Raw genomic sequence first — 23429 nt, 5'->3', positions numbered from 1 at the left:
GGAGGATGTGTAGAAGACTGTGTTTCGGACTCGCTATGGCCACTACGTGTTCGTGGTGATGCCCTTCGGGCTCACCAACGCTCCTGCCGCGTTCATTGACCTCATGAACCGCGTATGTAGACCGATGCTAGATCGGTCCGTGATAGTTTTCATCGACGATATCTTGGTTTACTCCAAGACGCAGGTGGAGCACGATGAGCATCTGAGAGAGGTGTTGGAGACTCTGCGGAGGGAGAGCTTGTACGCCAAGTTCTCCAAGTGTGAGTTCTGGTTGCGCGAGGTGCAGTTTCTTGGGCACCTTGTCAACCAGAACGGTATTTTGGTCGACCCGGCCAAGGTAGAGGCCGTGATGAGATGGGAGGTTCCGAAGTCTCCATCTGAGATTAGGAGTTTCCTAGGATTAGTCGGCTACAATCAGAGATTCATCCAGGATTTCTCCAAGATAGCCGTACCCTTGACGCGGCTGACGAAGAAGGCCGTAGTCTTTCGTTGGGGGCCTGAGCAGCAGGCAACGTTTGAGACACTGAGACAGAGATTGTGCGAGGCGCCAATCTTGGCCCTGCCAGAGGGCGTAGAGGATTTTGTGGTGTACTGAGACGCGTCTATTACGGGTTTGGGCGCAGTACTGATGCAGAGAGGACATGTCATCGCCTACGCTTCGAGGCAGTTGAAGCCTCACGAGGCGAACTACCCGACACACGATTTGGAGTTGGGGGCGGTTGTCTTCGCCCTCAAGATATGGCGACACTACCTCTATGGGGTCCGTTGTACCATTTACACGGACCACAAGAGTTTGAGGTACCTCATGGATCAGCCGAACCTGAACATGAGGCAGCGTCGGTGGTTGGACGTGGTGAAGGATTATGATTGCGAGATCCTTTACCACCCAGGGAAGGCCAATATGGTAGCCGATGTGCTTAGCCGCCGGGCAGCGCCGATCCGAGACATTTTCATGTGGATGACAGTAGTGACTCCACTATTGGAGCAGATCCGAGAGGCCCAGCGGGAGGCCATGAAGGAGGAACACCAGAAGAGCGAGCGTATAGTGGGTCAGGTTTCCTCCTTCGACTATGATAGCCGAGGGTTAATGACACTACACCGTAGGGTGTGGGTTCCATACCACGGGGGTGTATGCCAGGTTCTGATGGAGGAGGCGCACAAATCCCGATTCTCCATTCATCCCGGGGCGACGAAGATGTATAGGGATCTTCGTCTCGACTACTGGTGGCCCTGAATGAAACGTGATGTAGCATGGTATGTGGAGCGATGCTTGACCTGTAGGAAGGTCAAAGCCGAGCACCAGAGGCCACACGGCAAGATGCAGCCGTTGGATATTCCCCTGTGGAAGTGGGAAGATGTTACCATGGACTTCATCACCAAACTTCCCAGGACAGCGCGGGGAGTGGATTCCATATGGGTCATCGTGGATCGGTTGACCAAGAGTGCCCATTTCATACCGATCCAGGAGAGTATCTCGGCCGAGAAGTTGGCCGACATCTACATTCGAGAGGTGGTGGCTCGACACGGAGTGCCAGTCTCCGTGATTTCTGACAGGGATGTACGGTTCACTTCCAGGTTCTGGAAGAAATTCCATGACGAGTTGGGTACTCGTCTGCACTTTAGCACTGCATTTCACCCGCAGACAAATGGTCAGAGCGAGCGGACCATCCAGACTCTAGAGGATATGTTGCGGGCGTGTGTGTTAGACTTCGGTGGTAGTTGGGATACTTACCTTCCATTGGCTGAGTTCTCGTACAACAACAGCTACCACACGAGTATTGACCGTCCTCCCTTCGAGATGTTATACGGGAGGAAGTGCAGGACCCCGATATGTTGGGGTGAGGTTGGCCAGAGGGTCATGGGGAGCACCGAAGTGGTGCTCAAGACGACAGAGAAGATTCAACAGGTCCGGAGCAGGCTTCAGACTGCTCAAAGTCGGCAGAAAAGTTATGCCGACAAGCGCCGATCAGACCTGGAGTTCCAGGTCGGGGATATGGTTCTCCTGAAGGTGTCGCCATGGAAGGGCGTCATCCGATTCAGGAAACGGGGCAAGTTGGTCCCCAGGTATATTGGACCGTTCAGGGTTTTAGCCCGGGTGGGCAAGGTGGCGTACAGGCTGGATCTGCCAGCCGAACTCAGTCAGATCCACAGCACTTTACACGTCTCCCAGCTGCGGAAGTGCCTGGTGGACGACTCAGCAGTGGTGCCCTTAGAGGATATTCAGGTCGATGACAGCCTGAATTACATTGAGCGGCCTGTGGCGATCCTTGACCGGAAGTCGAAGGATCTGAGGAATAAGAGGGTCGAGCTGGTGAAGGTGCAATGGTAGCACCGGAAGGGCTCAGAATGGACTTGGGAGCCGGTGGATGAGATGATGGAGCATTACCCAGAGTTGTTCCAGGAACGAGCAGCAGACTTCGAGGACGAAGTTTAAAATAAGTGGGGGAGATTTGTAGCACCTGGTTCCTGATATGTTTTTTATTTAAGTATTGTGCATTTTTGGCCTGGGACTCGGCGAGTTGAAGGCCCAACTCGTCGAGTAGAAGCGGATTGGATATGGGATTTAAATGACGGACTCGTCGAGTCAGCCTCCAGACTCGACGAGTAGACTCTGACTGGACAAAACCCTAATCTAAGGGTTTGCACCCTATTTAAGCATCTCATTCAGCCACCCTTCGTCCCTATTGCTTCCAGAAACCCCCCATAGCAAACCCTAAATGTGTGTGTGAAGATCTAAAGGCATTTGTGCTGATTTTTGGTGATTTTGATCACAAGGAAGAAGGAAGGGCCTAAAGGGATCAAGAGAAGACCAAGGGAGTTCAAGTTTGTGCATCATTTGCAGTTCCCAGAAGGTATAAAGTCGGTACCTTGCTTGTTCATTTGCTAGATCCCTTTTTGGGGAGATTTAGGGCTTTTATAAGCCATTCTTGGTGATCAACCATGATTGCAAGCATGGTTGGGGGTTGAGGCTTCAGATCTAGGTCCATGAAGGAGTTACAAGGCAGAAAAGGGCTGCTTTTGCACCCATGGAAGCCCCCATGCAACTTAAGAGTCTCTTTGAGAGCCTTTTAGTCTCAAAGTCCCATGCATGCACGTAAAGTTCGTAACTTTACGTGCTAGATCGAGTTTAGGGACCTAGATCTATCATTTGGACAAGAGTTGTACGCCAAGAAATCGAAGGAAATAGACTTGGACAGTATCGACTCGGCGAGTCGTTCTTGGGACTCGGTGAGTCCGAGGTTAGACTCCCCTTTTCTGTTATGGGTCAAAGAGACCCAGTGGAGTGCTGGAAATGTTTTAGAGGGTCCAGGGGAGTGACCCAACGTATTTGGCTAAGCCATAGTCCTGGAGTTCATAGGACTCGGCGAGTGCATGAACAGACTCGGCGAGTCCAAGGCAATCTTCCAACTCTTGAAGATGAACTCGACGAGTTGTTCATACAACTCGGCGAGTCGAGGACAGGACTGGTTCTTAGGATGAGGATGAACTCGACGAGTTGTTCATACAACTCGACGAGTCGGATGAAGGTTCATTCGATGCTCGTATAGAAGGAGAACTCGTCGAGTCATTTCTAAACTCGACGACTAGAGACGTGGATGAGGACAGTTAAAAGGTTAGGGACTCGACGAGTTGGCGGCCCAACTCGGCGAGTCAGGTCAACTTGAAGTTGACTTTGACTTTGACTTTGACTTGGACTTGGTCAGGGGTAAAATAGTCATTTTACCCTAAGAGTAGATATCAGATTCTGACTGAGTGTTTTGTGGGGATTATAGCCGAAGGATTTCTGGAGCAGCAGCAGACAGAGATTTCCCGCACAGATTTTCAGCAGCTACTCGTACGAGGTGAGTTACCTTCTAGTAGCGGTGGGTCTACGACCACAATGTCGGCCCACCAGTAGGAGTTGTATGTTAGATGATTGTCTTTGTGATATCATCTAGGTTTGCTACTACCTGATATGTTGTATGCTGGCATGATATGTTATATGTGATAGTAGTGGAGTTCGGTTGTTAGGACCGAAGGGTAGGTCAGGCACCCCAGATATGTCTGACAGTATGTGATGATATGTTTATATGCTGGCATGATATGTTATATGTGATAGTGGTAGTAGGAGGGGAATAGTCCCCAAGTTCGGTTGTTAGGACCGAAGGGTAGTTCGGACACCCCAGATATGTCTGATAGTATGTTTATGTTATGATATATGTGATAGTAGCAGTAGGGGGTGGAATAGTCCCCGAGGGTCGGTTGTTAGGACCGACGGGTAGGTCGGCACCCCAGAATGGCTTGACACGGGTAGGTCGACACCCCAGAATGGTCGTACCGGGTAGGTCGGGCACCCCATAATTGCCCGATAGTATGTATGCTATATGATTGTATGGTATGTGGTACGATTGGGGGAACTCACTAAGCTTCGTGCTTACAGTTTTCAGTTTTGTTTCAGGTACCTCTTCAGCGAAGGGGAAGGAGCCGGCGCGGTAGCTGCACATCATACACACATTGGATTTCGTATTATGAGATTTCTTGGGATTGTACGCTGACATTGTTAGTACTTTTACGATATGATTTTCAGACATGAGATTATGGTTTTTACGAAATGATATAGACTTCATGATATTTTCTTATGAATGTTTTCTAAGTCGTTATATCAAAATCAAAATTTTTGGACTCCAAAAATGGGATGTTACACTTAGGCTTCTTAGCCTGACCCCCTGCTGCCTGCACCTGCTCAGCTTTCCGCTTCGTGTGAGAATCCAACTCCATCTCCCTCTCACGGGCCTTCTCCACCATCTCATTCAGGGTTTTGCACCCCGTAAAGCTCACAAACTCCCGAATATCATCTCTCAACATGGAATGATATCGGGTTCGTCTCATCTCCTCATCGGTAGCATACTGAGGGATCAACAAAGCTCGTTCCCGAAACTTGGCGGGGATCTCCGCCACAGTCTCGGTGGTCTGCTGCAAATCATGAAACTCTCGCACTAGTCGTTGCACCTCAATGAGTGGTGCAAACTCCAAATCAAATCACCGAACAAACTCGGCCCATGTCATCTCAGCCACCCCGGCTGGTCCCACCTGTTTAGTAACCTCGCCCCACCAATCCCGGGCTCTGTCTCTCAGCATGCAAGAAGCAAACCCAACCTTTGCCACATCCGGGTAAGAACTCGTGCTGGCCGTTTTCGATATCCGCCACCCAGCGTCGGCTGACAATGGGGTCCCTGACCCCAAAAAACTCTGGCGCCCCACACGCCTTGAACTCCCGGAACGAGGGAGTTCGGGCTCCCAACTGGCCCGCAGCAATCTCAGTCCTGAATGATCTGAGTCTCTCCTCCATGATCTCCATTATGCCCTCCTTGACCGTCCCAAAAATCACTGGGGTAGCGTCAAGGATACCCTTCGTAACCTCGACTGCAATGATCTCGCGCAACCTCTCATCTATGCCGTCTGTAGTGTCACCCGATCCATTCCCGGATCCAGATCCTGATCCTAATCCTCCCGCTCCGAAACGTGTGACCACCATGCTGAACTGGAATGTCATAAATCATAACTATCAGGATTTCCATAAAACAGATCTCTCCACACCGGTCCTCCTTGAAGTTGTCAGATCTAACATTGGTTCGGGTACAGGTCCTGTGCTTCCAGTAGTACGGGCCCAATACTACCTTCCACACCTACCTGTACCTTTCCCCACTGTCCTTCCTGATAACTCCAATTTGTCCCAATCAACCCTTATCCCACATCTACCGCGTAGCTCAAATCCTAGGTTGTCCTAAGATTTTCTCTATCTATATCAATCAAACCAATCGCAACAGGTTGCTTTTATGCATGCAAATTATACACAGAAAGGATCAAATAGACTTTCGAATAAGAGATTCTACCCTAAGACCACATCCAGACAAGGAAAAGAAAATAAGGCCAAATCAATCATTATGAGGCTATGAGCTCCTAACCGTATACAATTTTAAAAGCATACACATAGCAAGATCCATATAGTCAGCAAAGCTCAATATCACTATAACACGGATTAACATATTGGGGAACTACTTACTTGGCTCGGCTGATCACGCGCGCTGCACTCTCCTCTTTTTATTTATTTTAAAACCTTTTATGATACTTTTGAAAACAATTTTACTTCTTCCTTAGTTTAAGTCCTGACACACTCGAGAGTGTGCCCGAATCCCTCAAACCAACGCTCTGATACCAACTTGTAACGACCCAATTTTTCAAAGAAAATTTTCATTTTTAATTAACCAAACACATTCCCATAAATCAAGAAATTCCAAAACAATTGTTTCAAATCCATATTCATTACAACTTTATTTTCAAATATCAAAGTGTCCCATAAAGTTGCCTGAGAAAGAGTGCATGTCGCGCCATCAAGCTTTGCCCTTGCCCTTGGACTCAGATGAACCTAAAACAAATCCATAAACTGTAATCGAATGCTTAGTGAGTCCCCCAGAGCATATCCCCCACACAAACCACATAACACATATTGAATTAGTCATACGCTACATATATCACACAAGTCATGCATTCGACAAATAAGGAAGCCCTGGAAACCCTCCCGGGTCTTATACCAAATGCCACGGGAACCCCCATGTGGTCTTTATCTGCCATGGGAACCCCCACATGGTCTTCCTGCCGTGGGAACCCCCACAAGGTCTTCCTGCCTTAGGAACCCCCACAAGGTCTTCCTACCAAACAAGACATAATGCAAACTATACAAGCAAATGTTTTAGGATGCCATGGAAACCCTCCAAGGTCCTATGCCAAATGCCACGGAAACCCCCACGTGGTCTTCCGTGGAAATGACATACTATCACATCACATATTCAATCAATAAACCGAATCTCATAAAATGGGCCGGCCTTGGTGCCTTAGACCCATTGATATGGTGAGAAGACTCACCTCACAAAGCTGAATCGACAACTGAATTCAGGTATGTCTTGTGCTACTCTTCCCAAACTGCCTATAACCAATAAGTAAATAATCTTAACTCAGCCCCTAAGGCTCCTCTGAGTCAAACCTGGTCAAAGTCTAGGTCTATAGTCAAGGTCAATAGTCCAGATTGACCTTGACTCGTCGAGTACAATCAGTCACTCGTCTGGTCCTGCTTAACCCATCGACTCGCCGAGTCATCCGAGGGACTCGTCGAGTTCCTTGATGTTCACCACCGTAAACCACCAACCGAACACCCTTGATGGTAAACCCTTGGCCGTAAACCCTTGGTCGTACACAAGAAAACCCTCTCGACTCACCGAGTCTCTTGCACGAATCGCCGAGACCCCCTTAGTCCCTTATGTTTACGACCCTTTCCAGTGGGACTCGGGGTCTCAAACTTCAGATCTATCCTCTACTAGTGCAGATAACACGTAAAGTTGCAAACTTTACGTGCATACAAGGCCTCTCATGGCCATAATACTCAAAACTAACCCTTAACAAGGTTTTCATGCATGGAGAGGGAATGAGCTCATAAAAAGATGTAACTTTATGACTTCTGGGACCTAAGAAGGTCCAAATCTGGAACCATATCCTTGTAATAGGTCCAGATCCAACCTTGTTTCCCTTTCCTTCTATGATGGCCATAATCTTCCAAAAGAAATTTAAGGATCTTAAACTGAAAGTGACAGATTGATACCTCAAACGAATGCCCAACACGAAATAGACGCTTGATCTAGTGCTTTTCCTCTTGGTACTTCCTCTTCAAGCTTGGAATTCTCGCCAAAATCCCAAAGATAGCCCCCAAATGCACTCACTTCACACCTTTGAAAGTTTGCGGTCGTAAACGGTCTTTTATCGTGATAAGGGAGGCCACAAGGGTTTATAATGATGTTTATATATATATGGCAAAACCCCAAAATTAGGGTTTTCTTTAAACAGCTCGGACTCGCCGAGTCGACCCTCCGACTCGCGGGGTCAGTCCCGTCCCATGTCCATGATATCACGACCCTACTCGACGAGCTGGACTCCCAACTCGCCAAGTCCATGCACAAACACCCCAAAATAGCAATTTCCAACCACTACTCGAAACAGGTGTTACAAGATGTAACCGAAGGCAACCAAAAACCACTGTTGGGTTGTCGTGGGTTGGGGATGGTGAGACGGCCGTCAGCCGGAGTCGCCGTGTTGCTTTATCGATTGTAGTCGTCATCTTGAGGAGCGTTCTGCGAACTCATCAATGGAGGCGATGAAGGAATTGGTAAAGTAAGGAGGTCATATGGCGGTGGAAGAATTGGGAAGAAGCAACAGAAGAAATTTGAAATGATAACACGTAACAGGTAATTATCCCTAAGCCAACACGTGTAAAGGAATGTTCTAAAACCAAGAACTGGGGAAAATGAAAACAAAAAAAGGTAAAGCAGCATAAAAAATAAATCCGAGAAGATTTATTGTGGACCAAAAGCCACCAAAAAGAAAATAAAAAATAAAATAAAAAAACCTATTTAAATTAGGGCCATGGGCGGAGCTTTATTAGGGTGAGTGGGGGGGGGGGGGCTGTGGCCCCCCTGATTTTTTTGTTACAAATAGCCCATGTATTTTAATTTTATACATATTAGACCCAAAAATATGATTTTTTTTGCTGTGGCCTCCCTGCTCCCCTGCTCACCGATTTTTATACATATTATATTTTCGGCCCCCAAATCATATGTTGAAGCTCCGCCCCTGATTAGGGCACCAAATAAATTATTTAACCGATACATGAATTATGTTACTAATATAAGTGAGGGACAGGCCATGTATGGAAACATCCTATTAATGATTGTCTCATGTCGGATGAGCAAAATCTAAAGAAACCGTTCATAAAGACTGAATGTGTATAAAATAATGATTTATTTTGCAACAAAAAAAAATTAAAGGCTAAATATGTATAAATTGAGAAGTTAACCTTGAATAGCCGGTTATAATGAGTGAATGTGTATAAAACAAAAAATTAAAAAATTTACTTAAAAAAAACGTGTACATAGTAAAAACTATATTACCTTATTAAGTTATTTTTTTTTATATATTTATGTGTAATTTTCTTTTGAGTAATCATATAAATGATTTTCTATATAACGATTAAATCTTTTTAAATTATATAAGATAACCTGTATATCTATGTATGTGTGTAGTTTCATTTCGGTTTTATCACGATATAAGTGCAACCTTAACAGCAAAGTACCAAAAAAAAAAAAACAAAAAAAAAAAGAGGAGAATGGCCAATGAAATTGCAAATAAAATGAAGGTGGTGAGGAGATCGAGCGGTTAATTTAATTCCCCTTGCCACAGGTTAGCTTGATGAACAAGTGTACCACAGGTTAAGGATCCCACCTTTCAGTGCATCTTTGCCCAGGTTTAGCAGAAAGGTTTGTGTGCAGCTGCTTGTTTTCCCATGTGAAACGATCCAAGTCATGTCAAAGATGAAGCATCTACTGCGAAAGCTTCACATCGGTGGTGGTTTCAACGACCACAACAACCGCTTGTCCGCCACCGACACGCCATCTCAACCTCCAGCCACAACACAGTTCCACTCGTCGGCTTCTCCATCTCCATTACCTAGAATCGGCGCCGTTGATGCTTTATCTGTTGAGAATTTAAATAACAACAACAACTCAGAGTCCTCAGCTGTTGATTTCAATTTCTTCGAGGAGGAATTCCAGATGCAGCTTGCTCTGGCGATTAGTGTGTCATCAGGATCCGCTGAGGCGCGGGAACCCGACGCTGAAACTGCACAAATTAAGGCCGCAGAGCAAAGAAGTATGGGCTGTTCCCCTTCGGAATCTCTCGTTGAATTTCTCTCGCTTCGATATTGGGTAAGATAATTCAAACTTCTAGGTCTTATTTTTCTTTGTTGTTTTGTAAGATCGTTTCAATTCATTGCATTCTATCACAATTCGATTTTGCAGTTCACTGATTCACTTCTATGTTTGACCTAAGTGTTTCGTTTAATATGATCTTAAATGAATTTCATATTACTAAGATACATGTGTTCAACATTTAATTAGCTTATCTAAAAGCCAATGAGGGTATCTAAATTGGACTTTGGGCTTTTATTTTTGCCACAAAAGGCACGTCCTCAAACTAAGCAACACAGAATGAGAGTGACCCAAGAATTTAGTATGAAATTCCAAGACAAGTATATTTGTCATTGATGATAGTATTTGGTATTTGCAGAGTAATAATGTTGTAAACTATGATGAGAAAGTGATGGATGGTTTTTACGATGTATATGGGATTACTTCAAATTTAGTCACACAAGGGAAGATGCCCTCATTAGTGGAACTTCAAGCCAAAACAGTATACGATGATGTTGATTATGAAGTAATTCTAGTGGACAGAGCAAGTGATAAGAAACTGCAGCAGCTTGAAGAAAGAGTATCAAATATATCACTTGAATGTCATGCTTCGGGGATGAGCCAGATTATAAGCAGGTTGATCCAGAAAATTGGTAATATTGTTGTTGCACAAATGGGTGGTCCTGTTACTGATGCAGATGAAATGTTGAGAAGGTGGACTACTGCAAGTTATGAATTACGGAACACTCTGAAGACTGTCATACTTCCCCTTGGTTGTATTGATTGTGGACTTTCACGTCACAGGGCCTTGCTCTTTAAGGTATTAAATGTCTGACTTTTTATTATTTAAGTTGGTTGATGTGAAAATTTTAAAATAGTAATTAGTGATTCTTTCAGACACATATTTGATGTGCATTAATAAAAAGTGTACATTGATATGCAATAAAATAAAATAAAAACGATACGTTTGGTGCTAGGTACTTGCTGATAAGATCAACCTTCCATGTAGTCTGGTCAAAGGGAGCTACTATACTGGCACCGATGATGGAGCTGTGAACTTGATTAAGATTGATAATGGGAGGTATGGTTGTGCATGTTTTCATTTTTAATCAATTCCACCAGATGCTATAACTATAAGATATTTTTTATTTGGTCTATGTTGCTACTTTTGGGGCATGGACTCTTTCTCGATATCAAGTCTGTGCAAAAGACATGAATTTGCATCATTGAAAATAGCTCTAGAAAGATTGTCTGGAAAAAAAAATCAGGTTTAAAAGTTTGGAGAAGAGGTGAATGATGTAGCATCTTGTTTTGTTTAATGTTTACACAGCGAGTACATAATTGATCTAATGGGTGCTCCAGGCACCCTAATCCCTGTGGAGGTGCCAAGTTGTAATGTTGAAGTAGTAGATATCAGGAGTGGTGCAGGAGGGTATACATTGGATATAAGCTCTGAAAATGGTTTTGCCAAAGTTGTCCCATCAGATTCTATTATAGGAGGCTCACAATTGAACACTAGAAGTGGGAGTGCTGTGGAGAGAAAGCAAACCAAGAGGTTTGAGAGTGATTTTGGTAAGCTACTTCCGGCTCTTGGCAGGTCAAATGAAGGTGGTGGTGGTGGTGGTTCACCTGCCCAAAAGTTGCAGCTTAGTGATGTCTCCAAATGTGTGATAACTGCTGCAAAAAATCCAGATTTTGCTCAAAAACTCCATGCGGTGTTGTTAAAGAGTGGTGGGCCATCTACCGAATCACTTTTCAATTTAAGTAATAGGGGAGTGGGAGAGACAAAGGCCTTTCATTTGTTGGATGCTGATCTTGATCTTATTTCCTTTACTGAGATTGCCAATGCAAATGTTAATGGGTTACCTTCTCAAGAAACAAGTGCTCCTAGTCGTGGGACTACTACTACTACTGAAGATGTCATCAATGATTATGCAGTTGGTAAGAGATTTGCTGAATTCTGTATGATTTTTTCAATAATATTTGGTTTGCGATGATGGATTTGGAATGTTGGAAATTGGACAATATTTAGTTCCCTATGATATGAATCTTTCAAATTCCTTGTTTGATGGATTTCACCATTCCTAGGAGTGAGTGAATGGAAACAAATCTTATTCTTTGTTTTTTCATAAAAGATCGGAATATCCTGATATATATATATATATATATATATATATATATATATATATACATACAAGGCAAAGTATAGAAAACCACTATATCTGCAGCAATGTTGTGGCTTAACCATTTACACTTAATTTTTTCTAATCAAACCTTGAAAGTTTCAGATGTTTTTCCAAATTAACCATTTTGACAGAATATTGTCAAAACGGTTAATTTGGAAAGTTAATGGTGAAACATGATAGAACATGTCAAAATGGTTAATTTGGAAAAATGTCTGAAACTTTTGTGGTTTGTTTGGAACATAAAGTATTAGTGGTTGAACTACAAAACTGCCGAAAATATAATGGTTTTATTTTGTGTTTTTCCTTTATAATCGAAAACAAAATTTGAGTTGTATAATAATATATATACACAATAAACAAAAAATATATTCAGTTTTAGTTATTGAATTCCAACCAAAGTGGTGATAGATTATGATTCCTTGAAATTGCAATTCCATTCCTTCCAAAATCATTCTACAAACCAAACACGCGTTTAGATGTGAAGCAAATTCATGAATGCCCTTTGTCCTTTGCAGTAAAGCCTGTAGAAAGACGATATGCAGATAATACCAAAAACAGAAAAAATTTAGACATGAAGTTGGTGGATTTGGAAAAATCTTGCACCAATCAGAGAGAAAGGAAAATTCGCATTGATGAGGAGTGGGAAATCCCATGGGAGGATCTTCAGATTGGAGGACGCATTGGTATTGGTAAGAATTACTTGTTTCCAACATATTCTGTAAAACTGTATTATTACAATGGAAGGAAGTGGATCCCATGATAAAAAGAAGGGAATTAGAATTAGATTAATATTTTAGTATTTAATATAATAATCTTATGCTGTTCCCTTTCTTGTATAGGTTCTTTTGGAGAGGTTTATCGTTCAGAATGGAATGGAACTGTAAGATAAGATGCTTCCAAATCTGAAAAATTATAATCAATCTACTACCAGCTAGTTTCCCTTCCATAATCTTAAAATGTTATGCAGGATGCTAGTTTACTTACTTAATTTAGTAAGCATTATCTGATCCTGATGACATGAGTACATGACAGGAGGTGGCTGTGAAGAAGTTTATGAACCAAGATCTCTCAGGCGATGCTCTCACTCAATTTAAAGGGGAAGTAAGTGCTACAACTGGACAAAATTTGCAATTTTTTATTTTCGTCTCTCACCCAAAATGTGGAATAACCTAGGACTAGGAGGAGGTTATACAGGGACTTGTCTGTATAAAAGACATAAATGCCCTCCTTTTATGTCCTGTGTGAGCCTTGTGGTATTCTTCTTTTGTATACAAGGAAGGATTTGATTGAATGCATAGTGTTTTGTAATGTTTTGTAGGTTGAGATCATGTTAAGGTTGAGACATCCTAATGTTGTACTTTTCATGGGAGCAGTCACCCGTCCACCAAATCTCTCCATACTTACAGAATTTCTACCAAGGTTCACTGCTTCTTTCAATTCTAATCAAGTCTACAGATATAGCAACCTACTTTTTTTTATTTTTTATTGTTATTATTATAGCCATGTACCTTACAATATATATATATATATATATATATATATATATATATATATATTTATTAATAGGACATTATACTTTGACAAATTCGTTACATCAATGAAAATTGCTTTGTATTTGGATGACTTTGCTATATTTGGGTAGATTATCAAAGTACACTGGTAAATGAAAATAGGATGCTATAATAATCAAATTAATGGAAGTTCGTTGCTGTTTCTTGCATTTAACCCATAAGTGTATCTGATTATGAATTTCTAATGTTTTACTAGCTTAAGTTTTGTGCCTTAATTTACAAGTACTTGTTATTATTGCTACTATAAGTGGTTCTATAAGTGGCATATGTGTGTGGCTTTTGTTTCTATCTCTTGTTTTGATCACTAAAATCCTTTTTTTTTTACTACCACTCTCATCGTTGGTAACCAGACAAAAAAAAAATGGAAAATGCAACAAATAGTCCTTGAAGTACATATGTGAAGGATAAATCACAAGAACATTTAATGATGTCCTAATGTTGTTTAATATAAAAGATCGAGGGGAAAAACAAAACAAAACTTTGTATCTTACCCATTTCTATCAAATTTAACCCGTGATGGATTTAAAAAAAGTGCTTAAATGCAAGAAACAGCAATGTACATTCGTTCATCTGTTTATTATAGCATCCTACATTCATTTCATCATTTTACAACATTATATTATGAAAAATCTACAAAAGTATATAGCAATGTTATCCAAATACAAAGCAACTTCCATTGCTATAATTCGGTAGCTTTAAAAAAAATAATACAATGTCCTAATGAGAAAAAAATGGAAGTGCAATGCAATTTTTTGATATATTAATTCTATTCCTTTGTTGTTGTTTTTATCCAGGGGTAGTTTATTTAAATTATTGCATCGTTCGAGTATCCAAATTGATGAAAAGAGGCGAATGCGTATGGCTCTTGATGTGGTACGTACATTCTTTCTCAACATTTGTCTGTTTTATCTGTGATAATTATTATGTATGGTAAATGCTTGTAGGCCAAGGGGATGAACTATTTACACACTAGTAATCCAGTTATTGTGCATCGGGATCTCAAGACACCAAATCTTCTTGTTGATAAAAATTGGGTTGTTAAGGTTAGTATGATAAATTTGGGTTATATTATAAGGTTCATCAAATATCAACGGACCTACATTTATTTGTTAATTTTATAGCAGTTTTGAAAAGTCTACATATTTCATCTAAATACAAAGCAGGTGTAAGTTTTCAAAATACACTTATTTAGTAATTCACTCACACTACTTATGGTTTATGTGCAATGAATTTGGTTGTTTTAGCATTCCTTCCTTCCTATTACACTTACACCATTGTACTTTGAAAAATCTACCTGGTTATTGCATTGTCCTCCAGATACAAAGCAATTTTTGCTGCTATAAATGCTTAGCTGTTTCAAAGTATAATGTTTTAATACGAAACATTAAAAAAAAATGAAAGTATCAAAGTACAATGTTGTAATAGAAAGAAATGGAAATAGGATGGTAGCATACACAAACAAATGAAAGTCCAATTTAAGTTGGTGGTGTTGTATTTAGTTGAAATTTAGGAATTATGGCCATTTTAATTGTCTTTTTTTTTTTTTTTTTTTTTGAATTTTGATGTATGTACTATACTATGTATGCAGGTATGTGATTTTGGGATGTCACGCATGAAACACAATACCTTTTTGTCTTCAAAATCTACTGCTGGAACTGTGAGTTATATTTCTGAAAATAAAATTAAGCTAAATGAGGGAAAATTTGTAAAACATTATATTATGACTTAAAAAATGATATTGATAGTGATGTTTGGTACTATCTGGCAGCCCGAATGGATGGCACCAGAAGTGTTGAGGAACGAACCTTCGAATGAAAAGTAAGTGAATATTTTTATATTATGTTGAGAAATGTTAATGTTTGTGTTTGTGTTTGTGTTTGTTTTGGCAGGTGTGATGTATATAGCTTTGGTGTAATTTTATGGGAATTAGCAACTTTACGCATACCGTGGACAGAGATGAACTCGATGCAGGTTGTTGGTGCTGTTGGTTTTCAGTTCAGACATCTCGACATTCCACACCATATTCATCCTACACTTGCATGCATAATAAGTGATTGTTGGCATCTGTAAGTCGCTTGCTTGCTTTTCTAGTATTTAATTTAAATTGTTATTCATGTCTTTTTGCACATTCAAATTCTCTTTATTTTTCTAGGGATCCACAGTTGCGGCCATCTTTCAAAGAGATCATTTCCCGACTTAGACAATTCTCAAATGACACAACAAAAACCACAACACTTAAATAACACACTATTGTAGTCGGGGGTCCAAACACCCATGATTGATTCTTGTACATTGAAAAAAAAAAAAAAAACAAAAAAGAAACAGAGAGGAGTGGATCGGGAAGTGTAGGTTTTGTTTCGATCAAAATGATGGATACAAGGCCAAACACAACCAAACCAAACCACATGCATTTTGTTACACTCCGGTTTGTTTCATTGCTGTGCAAAGTGCAGTTATAAAGGGGGTTGGTAAATGATTTGTTTGGTAACAGAAGTTGTTTATTTTGATGTGGTAGTTTGAGCAAAGAGAAGGGAAATAAGCATTTACAAGTGTTTGGAAACAAACGTATGAGGTGTCTCTTAAGTTAAGTAAAAGTTTGAAGCGCTTTTTTTTTCTTGTGAAAAAAACACACGGTAGTTTACAAACATTATTTATTTGTGAATGGAAACATTTTAGGTGTAGACATAGGAAAGTAAATAGAAATGTTGTTTTTCCTCATCATGTATCAAAACACTTATACGAAAGTTTATTTTTGTTTGGGAGATTTGGTGATTATGGTTTTTCTTTTGTGTCCTGGCTGCGGTTAGGTTAGTTGTGTGAAAATTCTCTTCTGTTATCGATCAATCTGAGTTGTAATATTATGAAGAAATCAGTTGAAAAGAATCAAGTGAGATTTTAAAGAACTGAAATAGAATAAAAGTTTGGGGTAGGAATATCCACGGATATCTTTAGAAGTAGACCTTGAAATAAGAAATAAACAAGAGTATTATGAACAAGGTTCTTAAAGGCGTGGTGTTTGTGTAGATACACATTTGGCAAGGTGTTTGTAGAAGCCAACTAGTTTCCGATTGTCTCTGGATTTGATTGAGATATTTTGATCAAGAGAGAATTTTAGCGAGAGACAAGTAAATTGTTTGAGTAGTTGAAGGAATGGTGGTTTGCATTTTGACTAGTTTCCTTTCATATGTAAAGTAAAGGTATGTTGTTATATTATGATCCTTAAGTGTCATTTCTATGCAGTGAACGTGTCTAGTTTATACATCCTATGTGTAAAATAAAATTGTTTGAAGCTGCCTTCTTATTAAAACACAAACGTAGTGATTTTTAACTGTTAAAATGGTGTAATCAATCCAACCACACATTAATATGATGTATTTTAGAGGTCAAACATTTAACCTTCATATTTGGTGTTTGAGACCAACTCTAATGATAAAACACAACAATAGTGACTTTTGAACACTAAAATAGTGTGATCAATCCAACTACACATTAAAATAGTATATTTTAGAGGTCAAACATTTTGGCCTTCATATTTGGTGTTTAGTGTATTCTACACATTAAAATCGGATGTTTTAGAGGTTGGTTGGAATGTCAAAGAGAAAAACTAACATTAAAATGGTGTTTTTTGGTGTTCCATTGGAGTTGGTATGAGTGTATCTCACATTAAAATGTGGTATTTTAGAGGTTGGTTTGAATGCTAAAGAGAAAAACTAACACTAAAATTGTGTTTTTAGTGTCTCATTGGAGTTGGTCTGAATGTATCCCATACTAAAGTGAAGTATTTTAGAAGTTGGATGGAATGCTTAAGAGAAAAACTAACGCTAGAATGGTGTTTTTTTGCGTCCCATTGAAGTTGATCTTAGTACCGTAAAAAGAAATGAAAAGATTTGGAATAAGTATCATCAATCTATTCCATTCGCCACAAAACCAATGTCTCTGCATCTACTTTATAAGTGGATATAATAAATTTCCAATTTGACCAACGAAATAAACCCCAATCCAAACAAATTTCATTAATTACTTTTTTGGAATATTATTGAAATCTCCTGAGAGACCCTGACACTAGAAACAAATGTGGCGAAATGTGGCGTGTTTAAATGTGAAATTGATATGCTTTTTGTTGTAAATTTAACACCAAAACAATTTGTAATCTTCACATACGCAATATGGGGTCTCACTAATATCCCATTGATCTCAAAGTTTCAAGTCAAATTGCAACTTGTTTATCTTCACAATTTTAATCTCAAATACTTGGGAGTAAGTTTTTTCATGGATGGGGCAACATTGACATGCTATTTTCATACAAATTAATTTACTTGTTACTTGAATATATTTGGTAAATAAAGAAAACAATATAAAAATATAACTATGGATATATTTGTAAATTGATTTGAACAATTTATATGCTTATTATCATGGTTGGACTTAATGTTTTTAAAAAGATTTGATTTTATTATTGCATTATTTTTTGTTACAATTTAGTAACTAAGTTTTTTAAATTTTTTCAATTTTAATCATTTAACCGGCACTAAAAGACACAAACTTTTCACTTTTTTTTTTCAATTTTGACATTAGGTTCAATTTCTTTCAATATTGACCACTTCCATTTGAAACCGTATGTGTCTCTGCGTGTTATATATATATATATATATATATATATATATATATATATATATATATATATAGAGAGAGAGAGAGAGAGAGAGAGAGAGTGGTAGATTCAAATGTTTCTCACATCTATTGTGTGCTAGAATGCACCAATAGGAATTTAGTATTAATTATATGTATATTAAAAGCTATCCATACTTATAACTTATTTTTATGGAAACTAATTAAATTCGTCATTAATGTCAACAATAATATTCTTTCAGAATTAATTCATATCTAGAAGAATGAGAGTGTATTCTAGTAGAATACACTCTCGTTCTTCATATTTAATGCAACTTTATTTTATTTTAAGTGAGTGAGTCCTGAAACAAAATACGAACTCATATATAAAAACCTAGATGCGAATTCATTCTAAAAGAATGTTATTGCTGACGTTAATGACGGATTTAATTAGTTTCCATAAAAAGAGAATTATAATTATGGATATCATTTAATATACATATAATTATGGAAATCATTTAATATTTATATTTATTTAATTAAATAATTATTTAATTTACTAAATTCCTATTGGTGCATTCTAGCACACAATAAATATAAGAAACAAAATAACCTAGCCCTATATATATAACATTTAAAACCGTATAAATATATAATTATTACACTTAAAAATCATATTCTTTTTAGTCAATACAAGTTTTATATACAAGTTTTATATATTTAAAAAGTAAAGTTATATATATATATATATATATATATATATATATATATATATATATATATATATATATATATAACCGTATTTTTCATTAAATACATAATTTTAATATAGAAAATATATTTTGGCATATAAATGTAATTTTAACATAAAAGTACGGTTTAAATGTATTAAGGTTTAAATGTATTAAAAAGATATATTTATGCAAAAAAATATGTATTAATTACCATATTTTTGGTACAACTTTATTTCATTAATTTATAAGTATTACACATATACATCCATGTAGAAACGAGGTTATTAGTCATGAAATGGTGTAATGTGATAAAAACAAATAAAGAAGATAAAAATAATCCACTAAACTAAAAAATATCGGATGTATTAAATTGTAGAAGTTTAAGATGAGATGACCTCGTTTAAACCGTAATTTTACATTAAAATTGCATATTTATATGTAAAAATGAACATTTTACATTAAAATTACGCATTTAATGAAACATAATTTTATAATATAAATAATAACATAACATTATGTTTTAAGTATAAAAAACTTGTATTTAGTTATATAATAATAACATAACATTATGTTTTAAGTATAAAAAACTTGTATTTAGTTATTATATAAAAACATGGTTTTTATATAATAATAACATAACATTATGTTTTAAGTATAAAAAACTTGTATTTAGTTATTATATAAAAACATGGTTTTTATATATATAAAAAAATGTATTTATACGGTTTCAAAAGTAAAAAAAAAAATTATATTTATACGGTTTCAAATGGAAAATGGTCAATATTGAACGAAATTGGAAAAATGTTTGATTTGAACAAAAAAATGTTGTGTCAAAGTTGAAAAAATGTGAAAACTTAGTGTCAAAAGTGAAAAAAAAGAAAGAAAACATAGTATCTTTTATATCTGTAACACCGTAAATTTTCAAACAAATTTTTCATTTTAAAATCACATAAATCTCATCAACACTTTTCACAAAATCCCCAATCGTCAAATTATCGAAAACACATATTCATAATTGTTGAATAAAATCCAGATCCTCCAAAACATAACTCCATCTCGTGTGTACAATCAAGTCGGCGCCTTCCCACGATCCTAAGAAGCACCTGAAACACATATCACATAACACGGTAAGCACGAAGCTTAGTGAGCTCCCCAAAATACCACACACATCTCATTAGCCTCTCATGGCTATACTCGAATAAGACCCTCCGGTCAGTGTGTCTCAGTGGGACCCTCCGGTCCCACAACTCGGGTGGACCCTCCGGTCCTAACTCAGTACGCTCAGAATAATACACAACAAAACTCACAAAGACATAATGCATGATATCACAATACTCAATATAAGCACAGAAGACCCTCTGGTCACACAAAGGTTACCACTCTAGGTAAGTATAGTTAGAAGACTCACCTCGTAAGCAAGCAAGGAAACTGAATACCCCTCGAACAGTCTAATCCCCACCTACATGTAACAAGCATCTCTAATTAACACTTAAAGATCACAACTCATGATAGTCCCTCTTTAACTCTTGGGATGGGTAAAAGACCATTTTACCCCTCCATGACCTCCATCCCTCAAGTTGACCAAACCCTAAAGTCAACAAAAGTCAACACTCGAGTCAACAGTCCATGTTGACCCAACTCGTCGAGTGCATCTATGCAACTCGTCGAGTCCCTTTGGTTCCTCAAACCCCTCATGAAAGTCTAACTCAACTCGCCGAGTTGACCCGTCAACTCGCCGAGTTACAGCGTGGATCAGACTCATCGAGACAAACTCCAACCGACTCGTCGAGTCAGCTCATCGACTTGTCGAGTCCCTTAAGTCGAATTCTCATTAAGACGTTTTAAGGCAGAACTGATTCCCCATACTCCGGATCCATCTTCCTAAGGCTCTAATATCACGTAAAGCTGCAAGCTTTACGTTCATGCATGGAATATTAGGCTCATAATGCCAATACAAGCTCCAACAAGGGTTAGATGCACAAGAGCTTGCCTCCAGCTCAATAAAGCTCGAGCCTTTTGTGACAAACCGAAATTTTTTTTCTTTAAAATCTTAGTCAGTCAACTCAACTAAGTGTCAAACTCATTGGCAATGAGTTCTAGCCTGGTTAAAGGTCATTCTAAGGAGTTTTAAACCTAGTACACTTAAGGAATGAGTGTTAGAATGAACCTGCTAGAGACGCTGTATAACAAATCCAGCCTTAACCTCATCAAAAAGAGTTCAAGGCCACAACACTTGAGTTTACGGCCGTAAACTCAAGGTGGGCCGTAAACTCCTCCATATAAGCTCATATCCTTCAACTTTTCTTCATTCTTTCACTTTCACCTCAAGAACACTTGAGTTCTCTCTCAAGTATCATCCCGAGTTTCATCTTTGATCTTCAAAAATGGTAAGTGTTCTTTCTCTAGTTTGTTGTTAATCCTTCTTAACTAGCTTCATCCTCATGATTCATCCATGGAAATCATGTTTTCTTAGATCTTCAAGAAACACCAAGAACACCAAGAACACACACTAGTGTTCTTGGACCTTAATCACCATTTCAAGCCTCCATATCGTAAGTATTCCTTCATTATACTTCATATCTACTAGGAAGCCTTGAATCACACCCTTGAAACATACATTTTCCCAAGAACATCTTGAGTTTACGGCCCAAGATCCCCCTTGGCCGTAAACTCAATGTTATGATATGTATGTGCCATAAACCCTGCTAGGTGTAAAGCTTGTGGCCTAGAACCGTTCATTGATGAGTATAGGACCTTAAACCACACTCACTTCATAATGTCCATGAGTTTACGGCCGTAAGCTCCTTGCTTGGCCGTAAACTCATCAAAAGCCTTCCTTATGATGGTCTTTATCATCCTTGTATAGAGCAAAAGTCCCTCAAGCTTCCCTAGCATTCAAACCCACACTTATGCATGTTTGACCATGAGTTTACGGCCGTAAACTCCCTTGGGCCGTAAACCCATGGTAGTAAACTCATGTTAGTGTCATTTCACTTTCCTTTGATGAATCACATGTGATTCCAACACTTGGTCAAAGTGTTTCCTAGTCCCGGAAGGTGTTTCCTTTCATATAGTTGCTTATAAACACTATATTCATGTCAATATATGTCATTTAGGACTTATTGTGTCTCAGGACTTCATTCGTGGAACTTCTCATCCTTACACGCGTATTCATTGAATCACCCACATCAGGTGAGTTCATACCCCGTAATGAATCTTTTAACTGTTTTAAATGCTTTTAAGGGGGGGGGGGGGAATACAAGTTGAACACAATGATAATTGTGTAATTTTTTGTTATAAACATCTTTCAAAATGTTGCTTATGTCTTTTATAAGTGATCAAAACATTTCAAAAACTCTTTTAAAGTTATGTTACTTTATAGTTAATCAAACTCCGTTTTTAAAGTACAAGCATAACTTAGTAGTAAAATGAGTCTTTTCAAGAACAGTTCAAGTAAAAACATTAGTAAACTATAATAGGTATAGTTTAGGAAGATACTATTCATTACTTCTAGTACAATGAAGCATACAAAGAGTCAGTTCATACATGAGTCAAACATACTATGATGAGAAACAAACAGAACATACATACATACTAGACAGAGAGAACATACAATACATCTAGTACATACAGAACCATATACAAGTATACAATAACATAAATGTGAACCATCGTTCGGGGCATGGCATCATCTGTCATGGCTCGATTTGTAGCCAGAATCTCCTAGAGGGAGAGCGTGAATTTGTGTATAGATCTATACTGGATTGACTATCCTACACCTTGTTGTTCGCTACAGTGGGACTTGCAAGTCTACGGGTGCCAAATGTCATTTCTTCCGACGTCTTTCATCGTCGTGTTATTAGTCGATAGTATGGTGCAACCATTCCACATTTAATCTTAATTAACGGCCGGATTAAGATAGAAAGTACAACAGTAGTTACTATAATACAACACTACAGTACTTTATTATTTCCCCATTTCATTCACATTGTGATCTTCTCACAATAAACAGTAATGTAAAAACTATATTTTTGGTTAATGATAGTCTCACTTGGGAAATTACACAACTCATGCAAGAAACAAACATAGATAACATTAGATGCCTTGGTAGAAGGCTACGTTTAATAGAAAGGACCATAATGCTAACCTTATGATTTCTTAATGTATACATCAAAGGATATATATATATATATATATATATATATATATATATATATATATATATAACAATAGGATCCGACAGGTAATAGGATGTGTGCTCTCCGCTTCATTTCATGTTCCTTGTTTGGTTGTGGGCTTGGAACGAATTCACCCAGTCTATTTTCTATTCGATTCTAGATATATATATATATATATATATATATATATATATATATATATATATATATATATATATATATATATATATATATATATATATATATATATATATATATATATATATATGCTCAGTATACATTAAGTCGTCATAAGGGTACCAGGTATGGGTCAAGTCATAGGACACAGAGTCAATGCACAGTTTTCTAGTACAAAACATACTTTCCAAATCATAACTTTTGG

At 38.3% G+C, this 23429-nt stretch overlaps 1 protein-coding gene across 1 annotated transcript; it reads left to right on the top strand.

Annotated features, from left to right (window-relative positions):
- Window positions 1–9176: 9176 nt before the first annotated feature.
- LOC145117720 (putative serine/threonine-protein kinase SIS8) lies at window positions 9177–16302 on the top strand. Its single transcript, XM_079054029.1, has 14 exons — window positions 9177–9788; window positions 10150–10590; window positions 10748–10851; window positions 11101–11711; window positions 12472–12645; window positions 12796–12836; window positions 12989–13057; window positions 13275–13375; window positions 14322–14400; window positions 14472–14570; window positions 15116–15184; window positions 15296–15345; window positions 15417–15593; window positions 15680–16302. Exons 1-14 carry the CDS (start codon window positions 9387–9389, stop codon window positions 15768–15770), a joined length of 2508 nt encoding a protein of 835 aa, XP_078910155.1. The 5' UTR covers window positions 9177–9386; the 3' UTR covers window positions 15771–16302.
- Window positions 16303–23429: the final 7127 nt, after the last annotated feature.

The sequence above is a fragment of the Lactuca virosa genome, chromosome 5 (assembly GCF_052849685.1).
Source record: "Lactuca virosa cultivar CGN04683 chromosome 5, Lactuca_virosa_CGN04683_v6, whole genome shotgun sequence".
Lineage (NCBI taxonomy): Eukaryota > Viridiplantae > Streptophyta > Magnoliopsida > Asterales > Asteraceae > Lactuca > Lactuca virosa.
This window is presented reverse-complemented; position numbering and strand designations above follow the sequence as displayed.

Excerpts from the sequence above, each read along its gene's own strand:
- LOC145117720 (XM_079054029.1), top strand. The coding sequence starts at position 9,387 with ATGTCAAAGATGAAGCATCTACTGCGAAAGCTTCACATCGGTGGTGGT. Across the intron at positions 13,058-13,274 it reads TCACTCAATTTAAAGGGGAA|GTTGAGATCATGTTAAGGTT; the intron begins GTAAGTGCTACA and ends AATGTTTTGTAG. Across the intron at positions 13,376-14,321 it reads CTTACAGAATTTCTACCAAG|GGGTAGTTTATTTAAATTAT; the intron begins GTTCACTGCTTC and ends GTTTTTATCCAG.